Below are 11,175 nucleotides of genomic sequence, written 5' to 3'. Positions count from 1 at the left end.
TTGTAGCAATTTAATATTGAAACTGCTGGATGTTCTCTGGGGTTGTTAGAATCACAAACTTCAGTTTAATGGTGAAAGGTGATTTAATACCAGAATCTCCAATTGATTTTTCAACACAGATACAAGGCCTATGTAGTTACAAGACTTTTTTGTGCTTAATACAGACATCTCTTTGCCAAAGCCACTAAATTATTTTTGTTCGTGTTTCTGGTTGTTGTTAAGTCCCTTGTGAACCAGGTCTTTCTCTGCCATTCTGATCGTCCTGGCTTTATACAAGGTATCTGGCTTGACAATACTGTCTCTTCTTGTTTCATCACTACTTACAGTTTTATTTATATATAGCTCTATGCTTAAAAAAATAGCAGCATAGTCACATTTTACATTGCAAATTCTCTCCTAGTCCTGGCTTGAACTTCATGCCTACCGAAGGGCTTGTTTCCAGAGGTAACCAGCTGTATAGAAGCTGATAGGATTATTGTAGGACATAAATTTGAATTAACTAACTTGTGCATAGCTTCAGGATGACAACATTGCCACTGCCTCTGAGGTGAATGTCAGTCTCTGTTTTAATAAATAAAAATTAATGACTGATCAACTAGGTAAACTGTCTGCTAAATTGGTAGCCACTGTTTCTGAAATATCTTTGCTGTTTATCTGGGGGGTAAATCACATGCTAGTAAAAATGCAGATGATCAAGACTCCCTTTTGCACTCTTCCAGTGGCTTAATGAGAGATCAACTGAAGCTTCGATGCAATTTTGTTACCCAGGATGTTTTGTTATGAGCCCTTAGTGACCTCTTTTATTTCACATTTGTTCACTTCTTTCCTTTTCTTCCTCAGTTGCCTTCAGAAAGCATATTCTTAGCTTAGCCTTCTGGCTGAACATCCTGCCTTCTTCTACCCTAAAGCATTCCCTCAAGGTGCTGATGCTCTATCTGCTCTCCAGCTCCTGCTGCACACCCTGGGGCTCTGCTTGGCACATCACCCCCGCTGCATGCTGACCTTTGGCAGTTGCCAAGGCTGAAATGTGGGCTGTGCAGTTTCCTGCATAAAGATAATCAGCCTGCTTGCTTTAAAATGTGCCAATCTTCTTTCAGCTCTCCTGCTGCTGTTTATTTCTGTTGGTCTCCTTTTAACCTTGGCTTTCCTCCAGTCACTTCTGGTTCTGATGATAGAAGGGCTGTAACAGCAGACCGTCTATGGGATGGCATCTCTGTCCTCATGGGAGATGAGCCAGCTTCACACTCAGGAAGCGAGAGGAAGGTGTGCTTGGACTTGTTAGTTTACAAACAGTATATCATTTCCTCACTTAATAACTCTGGTTTCATTTTCTGGTTACCTACTTATCAATGGCATGACTAAGACAGAACCTAATTAAATACTATTTGTACTGCAGCATAATTCTGAGTTGCATTATAGATCTAACTCCCAGCACGAGGAGACCATGAGCCCTAGTGTCGGGAGTTCTCAGAAATGCAGAATTGAGCTAACGTAAAGTCATGAGTCATGTTGGTTATGTTCTGGGTTTTGTTTTATGTAGATTGAGTGTAACAAGATACGGTTCAGGAGACTAGTGAAATTTGCAGCTGAGCTGTTTTTAAAATGGAGGGGCACTGCAATGGCAATGTATAAAATAATATTTTCTGAATGCTGCTATCACACCCAGCCTTGATCCGTATTACCACCAGACAGAGGCACACAAGCCAGAAGAACCCTCAACACTTACTTCCATAAATGTGAAACAACCGATGAGCTTCACTGAAAAATCCCTCAAGCTGTCTGATGCTATTCTGTTGAGTTTCTTTTCAGGGAATCATCCAGCTCTTATGTGCAGTGATTTATGTTAACGTGTGATATCAATTGCTAGCAAATCAAAATTACGCCCCAGGCTTTTTTCTGGCTTTTCTTCAGTGTGGTGTGCCACATTATGCAATCTGTGCTCCATCCAGACACTAAGTGGGGATTCGCTCCTGCAGTTGAGAGAGGAACTACTAACAGGCGTAGAAGGTTTTTGTATATTATCTTTTGTTTTAAAGATAAGTTGTCCACATGAATCTTCCAATGTGCTGCGTGTTTAATAGAGAGGGGACACCAGGGACCAGGCTAAGTGTTTAAGTGCTTTGAAATATACTTGTTCTGCTGGGATAGATACTTGCTGAGAGATGGAGAGAATGTTGCAAACCGTGTTCTCATCACTTTTGCTTCTATTTGTTTTTCTACCTCCTTTTACGTAACACTAACCAATTCAGCACAAAGAGAAGAAAGGTGATAGTAAGTTGAATTTTGCCCATGTCATTTTCGAGACCACTGCTGAATGAGCTAACAGATCCTTATGTTTGCTGAGGTTTCAGAAAATTGCCATAGATGCAAGTTTAATCACTGAACAGGTCAAATTTGGGTTTGAGATATGAATGGTAATCCCATCTGAGGTGAAATGTGATAGTGATTGGTTGCCCTGCAGCTGCAAAATTCTTGCTGAAACTGTATCACCGTTTTTACTGGAGTTTGATGTAATATAATGATATATTTGTGTTAAAGCAACAGTGATCTGTTGGAAAAAGAAAATGGAAAAAAGCTTATATTTTCTTTTTGCTTGACGAAATAATCTATTTCGAAATGAAATTTTAAGATGTCTGTTTTCTTCCAAGGGAAACAGTAACAGTAGAAAAGTGGGTGGTGGGGATTTGGCAAAGATTATGGCAGAAAATAGTGTGTTCCTGGGGGAGGTGCTTTGGAACCCTTCTCGCACGGTGCTAGGAGGCAACCAGTCGTTCCAAGACGCCACGGTGTGCTCAGAGCTGGCTGCTTGCAGTGTGCTTTTCTGTAGGTGGTGATGACAGAAGGTGCTATGTTATATAAAGGACCAGTGTGTCCTTCCCAGTCTACAGCTGGGACTGAAAGGTAAGAATTCCCTGAGCTAGAAGCCTAATGACCTTGGCAAGAACCTACAACTTCCTCCTGGGACGTGAGAGAACATTTTGCATGCTGTTGGCAATAACAGATGCTTTATGTGCCATGACCTACAGACCAAAAATGGTGCTGGTTGAACCTGCATGAGGAAGCTTGTGAGGGGGGTAAGCTGAGCTCTGGGATGCCAGCATTCTCTCTTCATTTCTCTCCCTGACTTGCTGTATGACCTTGAACAGAACTCCTCACTTCTCGGCTGTGTCCAACTAGTGCAATAACTTCTGTAAAGCACACAGAGCACTATGAATGGAAAAAAAAACTCCATGCGACTACGGGATGTGGAAGGGTGGGTAATTAGCAGGGTACTACTGAGGGTCCCCTTCATTAATGTGAGTATAACAGGACTGGTAACAGTACCTGTTACTAAAGCATGAGGACTGCTCCTTGTTGGTGTTATGGTGGACACAGCTGAGCTGTCAGTTCTGAGTTGTTGTCTCTTTGTGGTGAATACTGCCTTAACAAGGTTATAAATGTTTGCTGTAGAATTGCAGGGCCCCCTCTGTTTTAGCTGGGATAATTGCAGGGTTTGGGATGAAGACCCCTGCACAGGCTGTAGAATTGCCTTCCCTCACAACCCCATAATTGCAGACCTTATATCTGCAAACGTTTTTTGTTCAGCTGGAGTCCCCTGGCCTGAAATGGGATAAATAGGCATTAAAGCACCCATGTTGGAACACATCCCTGAAGTGCAGCGCACTACAGCATGCTGAGTTTTGGGACTGCCAGCTGTTCTGCTGTGGCAAGAGGGCATTTTCCACTTCTTTTCCCCTTCTACCCTAATCCTGCTTGGAATGGGACTCCAAGGGTCAGATTCTCTCACCACCCCAAGCAGTGCCTTGTCTGCTTGTTATGCTACGTTTGCCAAGTGATCCTTATTCCCATATGCCTGCAAAGAGATGCATGAATGAGAAGGGTTGCATGAATGAGTTTGCAGTGCTCATACTATTTCAGTATAAACTTTAATGTGAAGTGTCAGTTCCCACTGATGTGGACGTTTGATCACTCAGGTGCATGTTTGACTGCTGGCATTAGGGCTGTACATGGGTTACTCACTCAAGGATGAAGCTCTTCTTGGGGAGGTCTCTCTGCTAAGAGCTGGAAAGAAGAGAACTGGATGGATCCAGCCTAAGGAGCAGGAAGAGATTTTGCCCTGAATTGCCTATTGATTCCTTCTCCCTGAATAACAGGGTCCTTCCCAAGTCTGGAACTGGAGATGTTTTCCTTTGGCAGGAATGCATATGTTTGGGGGGTGTTTCTTTGGCTGCTTTTTCTTTGGCTTACTTCTTAATGAGTTCCAGTATCTGGACAAGTGTCAAAAGCAAAACTGTGTGCAGCAACTCCCAGCTTTTAAGGAACTGTGTATCTCAGCACAGTTACTAGAGGAACCTCCAGGGGTGCCAAAGGACTATTGGATCTGGGATCATGAAGGAAACCATCTCTTCCATCACTGGAGCAGCAGGAACGTGACCCAGGCCCATCCCAGGCTGCTGGGGCTCTCCTACATGTATCTCATCCTCATGGCAACAAAATGCACAGAGTCAGGCAGCCACAGAGCACGGCTGCATGGGCCAGCATCTCAACAAAGGAAAAAACGGGGAGCTCGCACCCCTGCATGGGATCTGGTTTTCTCCCCACCGTAAAGATGAAGGGAAGGCAGCGTGATGGAGGAATGGCCACTCCCTGCTTCTTCCCGGGTTGGTGGTGCAGTGTCTGCAGCTGCCTTTTAGCTGGGAGGTCGCAGCTCTGCAGAGGTATAAATCTTTAAGCAGATGAAGCGTGACTCTCTCCTTTCCTCTGGCAGCCTCAGTGTTTAACCCAGTAAGAAAGACGGGGCCATGACAGAGGACACGCTGCCCTGTCCAGCCTAGTGCAGCACCAAACCCTGCAGCCTTCCCCGAGCTCTGGAAATGCAGGAAATCTCTGGAGAGGTCCCTTACAAAGAGCTGCGTCTCATTCCAAAAAAACACATCCTCTGTCAGCTCCTTTGTTCTCCTGTGTGAATGCAGCCCCTCCAGATCGTTATCACTGAAGTAAAATCCCAGCTTCGTTAGGAGCAACCAGCTGAGCAGGCAGGAAGCGTGACCAAGGCTTGCGCTGGGAATAAAGGACACGTCAGGCTGTTGTTACTCAAGGGACAGAAACAAAGCAGTGCTGGAGGGTATCTGAGGTTCGCAATGTATTACGTCAGCTGCACAGTCCCATCTGCCTGATCTTCCCCAAATGCCTGCTCTGAGAGAAATGCCGCCGGTTTGCCTCAGTCACAGGGAGTGGCCACGCTGTGGTGGGCCGCAGGCAGGCTGGTGACTGTCACACCATGTCCCCAGGATCCTAGGACAGGTTGTGGGGAGGTGGCAGGGAGAGGAAGGCCATAGGACATCATTTTGGGGCAGGCCACCAGCACAGGGGATGCGTGCCCTCCTGTGCTGCCAGCTGCAGGGCTCTGCTGATGGCCCCATTGCCGCTCTCACAGGGACGTGCCACCACTGTGTCACCTCACAACTTGTGGGACATGCGGGGACTCCTCAGGCATCTTCTGAGGATAAGCCAGCTCCACAGCCACTGCTGCCTGCTGGATTTACTTGGGAGGGAGGTGCCCCCAGGTGTAGACCACTTCACCTTCACTGTGAGCCCAGTTTTAAACCCTGAGCATGTGGAGGAGGCACGGCAGCCATCTTGAGATGACAACCACAGCCTTGGAGTTCATTTTATGAACAAACTAGGACAACCCCAGCCATGCATGGCCTTGCTGCCTCACTGGGCAGCCATGAGCTCTCCCACAAGGCAGGGGCATCGCCGTGGGCACCTGGGGGTGAGGCCCAAATGTGTCCCACTGCCCCCAGAAGGGCCAGCCCTGCCTGCAGCCCTAGGAGCAGTGTGGCAGCTGTCCCCAGCTCTCTGGGGTTTTTACCCTGACAAAAAGTTTTTTCTTGTCTGCAGGCTCTCATGAAAGCCAGGCTGACCCTGTCCATGGGAATCATCATGGACAGGACGCAGGTGAAGACGGTGCAGGACACAGCGTGGAGCCGCATGAAAAAAAGACAGAAGAGCTCGGTTTGGTTCACATGACTATTTCTTTCTTTTTAATTATTAACTTGTGCCTTACAATAGAAGAGGAAAGAGTGTGAGCAAATGATTTGCTGGTTCCAGGAACTACTCTGGCACCACTGAGAGGACAGTAAGGTCTCGTGATGGCAACCTCGCCAGGGCACCGACACACAGCACACGCGGTCTCCGACTCTTGCAAAAGCGATCGCTGGCAATTTTAAGGCATTGAAGGAAACCTACGGTTGTAAATCCTACATCAGATTTGGCACACGTTGGAAGGCTGGAGCGGAGGCGTGGATGCAACGTTTGGCAGAGCGAGCGGTGGGGCGGGCGCTGCCTTGCCAGAGCCACCGCGGTGCCCAGCTCTCCCTGCCGCTCGTGGGGCTTTTTGGGGGCTGGCACCGGGGGCTCGGCAGCACCAGTGGTGTGCCCGACGTGCTGGCTCCTGACCAACAAACCCTGCACACATGGCTGGACTAACACTACTGAGAAACAGACAGTCATCAGGACACACACATGAAAAAAATGTTCCTTATCGTTTAAAATGTTAAGTGGCTCCTAGACCAGAAGCGAGGTGTGTTTATGGCTATTTCTGTGCTTCTGGGATTAAAAGTGGATGGCTACAGCTTAAGAGGAAACACTTGAGCTATACATGGATTTGGATAGTAAGTGATTAGGTCTGTAGCCTTAACCCTAACTGTAGTTGAGTTTCATTGCCCTTGCCACCCCCTCCCCACATTGCAGCTCGGGCAGCGGGATCCCCTCGCCCCCCACCATAAGTCCCCGTGCACAAAACCCACCAGCATGCACCCAGCGACCTGCAGAGCATGGCCGCACCTGATTTGAGAGAGAGCAATGTGCCAAGCTCGGCCTTCACCTTGCTGGGACCATAGGGGGCTGCTGAGCCCCATCCCCGTGGGGTGCAGGTCTTTGGCGCAGCCTGGTTCTCCAGGAGCAATTAAAAGGCCGAGTGGAGACTGCTCCCCCTCAAATGCAAAAGGGACGGGGTCCCCACCATTACATTTTTGCATTCGTAATGATTCCTCCACGCAGGTTTAATCTCTCTGTTTTCTTGGCAGAGGTAGTGGTCCCGTCAAGCATTCCAGCCCGACCGGATGATATCTTGGAGGTCGCTTTAACAACCTCTCCTTGCTCCTCTTTCTTGAAGGATGGAGTGGAGGAACGAAAGCCTTGGGGCTGAAAGGAGTAAGTGGGGTTGGGGAAAGGGTTCAGTGCTGAAAGGCCCACACTTCCTGTGCTGAAGAGGGTCTCCTCTCCCTCCAGCAGCTTCCTGCAATCACAGCAGAAGGGAATGGGTTAGGCTGGGGACACTTCATGAGATACCTTCATGGTACTGGGATGCAACTGGTTTGGATGGAAACTGTCCCAGTTCTGATTTCAATGTGTGCTAGGTTTGGTTATGTGGGACATGGTTGCCTGAACCTAAGGCTTGGGCATGAAGCATCAAGGATGAATGAAGCATAGCACCTGAGGGTGTGACAAGCCCAAGCACTTCCCACCATATCACCCAGGCCTGTGGTGGAAACTAGCTCTGATCACGCTGTGAGCTCCCCATCAGTCACACTTCCCCTCTGCATTTCTGCAGTACCAGGGAGGGGCAGGAAAAGGCCCCTTCTCCCACTATTTGTCCCCTGAGTGCAGTACAGAGCTGAGCACCATGTAGCTGGTTCAAAATAATATGCTTCTGCCAATCATTTTTGGAGCACTTGTGAGACCAGCTCCTTCCTCTCCCTTCAGAAACCCCAGGAAAATAAAACTCTGAAGCACAGAGGGACGCAGCCTTTTGCACTGAGCAGGATTTTGCAATGGGGACGTGTACTGGTCCCATTAAACACCACTGCCTAGTGGAGCAGTGGTTTGGGGGAGCGGGGCTAGAGCAGCCCTACCTGTAGGCAGCTATCTCGATATCCAGGGCCATCTTGACGTTCAGCAGGTCTTGGTACTCCCGCAGGTGCCGGGCCATCTCGGTTTTGGTGTTGCGCAGGTCATCCTCCAGCTGCCCGATGGTGTCCTGCAGGGAGGCAAAGGCAAGGCTGCTTGGGGCTGAGTTTTGATGTTTTTTTTTATTATTTTCTTTTCCTATGGTTTTCTGCTCTGCACATCCCAACCAGGAGCTTATGATCACAGAATCTCACACTAACCAGGATGTAAAAGCAGGCAGAGCACCAGGTGTAGCTTGTGAGCGTGAGCAGTGGGGGGAGGCTTTAAACATCGATGGTTTTCTATATTTTCCTGTCTATGTGATGGGGGTTCAGTGGGGGAGCCCAGTCTGGCATGGACAAGGCAGGCACTGCAGAGGGATAGGATTTTGCAGGTTTAAACACCATCAAAGCAGGTATGGGGTTTTATGGGACCAAACAGGGTGCTGGGGATCAGGGTTGGGACACTGGGATGAGGCGGTGTCCAAGGGCCCCAGTCCCTGTTTTTTATTTCATTTCTTATTTTTTACCCCAAATACACTCAAATATCTAAGCCTAGGGGCTGCTGGCCTGAAAGCAGTAAAACCCCCTCCCACGGGGGATCCTCCCAGCCCAAATGGTTCCCTGTCACAGCCGCCGGGGCGTGGGCAATGAGTAAGCAGTTTGTAGCAGCCCTGCCTGCAAAGCCCTGCAGCGGCCACTGCGAACATCAGCTCCCCAGCGCCCACTCCCACAGCCAGCCCTTTCCCTCGCCTCCTGCTCTGCTGTTGCAGTGAACAAGCATCGTCCTGCCATGCCATCCCCACCCTGTCCCCCTCCTCATCCCTGCCTGTCCCCTCCTTGGTGTCCTGCATCACCTCCTCCTATTCTCTTCGAATAACCTAAGAATACAGTAAGGTGACACATCCCTGCTTAAATAGTTGATGAAAAAAAAAAATGATGATACAACAGGAATTTTCACTTTTAAGATAGACTTCCACCCTTCTCCATCAGTTTCAGGGGAATTATTTAGCTCCTACTCAGGCACATTGTTCAGCAGACTGCCAAGTGTTACCACACACAGCAGATCCTGAGAGTCACGTAGTGGGAAGCTGATGTTCTGCAGCTACATCAGTCTGAATTATGGTGCTGTTTAATCCAGCTGCATTTTTTTTTCCGTACCTGGAATCCCTCTTTTCACATGGCATCAAGGCTATTTAAGAAGATTATTATGTGTAATCCTGTCATCCACTACAGGAAACATTGCCTGCTTCCACAATATTTGTTGAGGACCCCAACTACTCAGCAAGAGTGCAAGCAGCTTGGATCTACAGCCCTAGCTTCCTAGACAGCTTGGCAAAATCTGGCCTCCATGACAAGGCATTACTTGGCTGTGAAACAGCAGCGGCCTTTGGGTGTGACGTAAGGCAGTCATTTCATTATTTAGAAGGAAATGGCTTGATTTAGAAAAGATCTCTTGGTATCCATCTAAGAGAGCACTCTCTGGATTTAGTTTATTTTAAATCACGGATGCTCTCCCTGCTAGCAAGAAAATGTGGTAGTAGTGTTTTAATGGAGTAAGAGAGATGGAGCACGTGGTGTCTGCCGCACGTCTTTCCAAGGGCGTACGAGATGCTGGGATCTGGCTGCAAATTCAGCCTTCGCGTTTGCAGAGCTCCGATTTCTGCAGTGCTGGTGCCAAGGGCCAGGCCAGGAGGCGAGGGGCCAAGCCTGAGCAGGCGGCTTCGAGGAATCACCCACAGCGCTGGGCAACGCGTGGGCAACTCCAGGGCTGATTTTAGGGACGGGGTGGGAAGAGGGCCATGCATCAAGCTGTGAGACCTGCGGGAAAGGGGTCGTGCAGGGGTGTCCTAGCCCTCTCTGCCCCCCTCCCAAGGCTCTTCTCGGTCCTTAGGGTGGTGAATAAGGAAGGGGTGGATGAAGATGCTGGGGTGGGAGGGGGATGAAGGCTGCAGGATGCTGCGGGGGGAGGAGGGCGGCACCCATCTCACCTGCAGCCCGGCTGCCTCGGCGCTGTGGCGCTCCTCCAGCTCCTGCAGCTGCCTCTCCAGGGACTCGTGGGCTCCCCGCAGGCTCTCCATCTCCACGGCTCGGGCTTGCAGCTGCCGACGGCACTCGCCTACCTCCCGGCGGCTGGCCCGGACGGCTTCCTGGCTCCGAGCCGCTCTCTCGTGGAGCCCCGCACAGCGAGCCCGGTACCAGTCCTCGGCCGCCTGCAGGTTGCGGGCCGGCAGCGCCTCGTACTGGGCTCGCAGCTCCCGCAGAGCCGCCGCCAGCTCGGGCCGGCCGGCAGCACCGGCAGCCGGGGGCTGGGGAGCGGCTGCCCGCAGCTCGGCCCCGAGCCGTGCCAGCTGCTCGCCGTGAGCCCTCCGCAGCTCCTCCAGCTCCTCCCGCAGAGCCTGGGCTCTCCTCTCCAGGTCGCAGCGAGCTCGGGCAGCCCCCTCGGCCGCCCGCTGCCGGGCTCGCAGCGCCTGCTCCGCCTCGGCGCGGCCCCGGGCTTCTTCCTCGCAGCGAGCCCGCAAGCGCTGCGTCTCCTCGGCCAGCCGGGCTCGCTCCAGAGCCGCCTGAGCCCTTTCTCCGTGAGCTTCCTCCAAACGGGCTCGCAAAGCCCGCAGCTCCCCGCCCAGAGCCTGCCCCAGCCGCCGGGGCTCCGGGGGTCGGCGGCGCAGCTCCGCCAGCTCGGCGGCCAGCGCCCGGTTGCGCTCCTCCAGCGCCCGCACCCGCTCGATGTAGCCGGCGAAGCGCTCGTTGAGGTCCCGGAGCTGCTCCTTCTCGTTAGGGCGAGGCATCGGCACCGGCACCGGCACCGGGACCGAGACCGGGGGCTGGGGGAGGAGGAGGCGGCGGGAGGAGGCGGCCGGGGCCGGGGGCTCGCTGCTGGCCGAGCTCATGGCAGGGAGAGGAGGGAGCTGTCCGCTGTGCTGAACGAAAGGAGGAGGGAGAGAGGGAGGGAGGAGGGATGGAGGAAAGGGTGGAGGAAAGGATGGAGGGGTGGGGAAAAGGATGAAGAAAAGGATGGAGGGATGGGGAGGGTTAGTGGGAGGGGTGGAGGGATGGAAAAAAGGGTGGAGGGACAGATGAAAGGATGGAAGGGGGGATGGAGGGATGGGGGAGGGATACAGGTAGGGATGGAGAAAAGGATGGATGGAGGGATATAGGGAAGACTGGAGGGATGGAGAAAAAGATGGAGAAAAGGATAGAGGGGTTGAGAAAAGGATGGAGG

The 11,175-nt window shown here is 51.2% G+C and overlaps 1 protein-coding gene across 1 annotated transcript; it reads right to left on the bottom strand.

Annotated features, from left to right (window-relative positions):
• Positions 1–7,029: 7,029 nt before the first annotated feature.
• Positions 7,030–10,741, bottom strand: INA (internexin neuronal intermediate filament protein alpha; the record flags this gene model as incomplete). Its single annotated transcript, XM_084290210.1, has 3 exons — positions 7,030–7,303; positions 7,920–8,044; positions 9,944–10,741. 3 exons carry the CDS (start codon positions 10,739–10,741, stop codon positions 7,030–7,032), a joined length of 1,197 nt encoding a protein of 398 aa, XP_084146336.1.
• Positions 10,742–11,175: the final 434 nt, after the last annotated feature.

The sequence above is a fragment of the Netta rufina genome, assembly GCF_964035555.1.
Source record: "Netta rufina genome assembly, chromosome: 7".
NCBI classification, from domain to species: Eukaryota; Metazoa; Chordata; class Aves; order Anseriformes; family Anatidae; genus Netta; species Netta rufina.
This window is presented reverse-complemented; position numbering and strand designations above follow the sequence as displayed.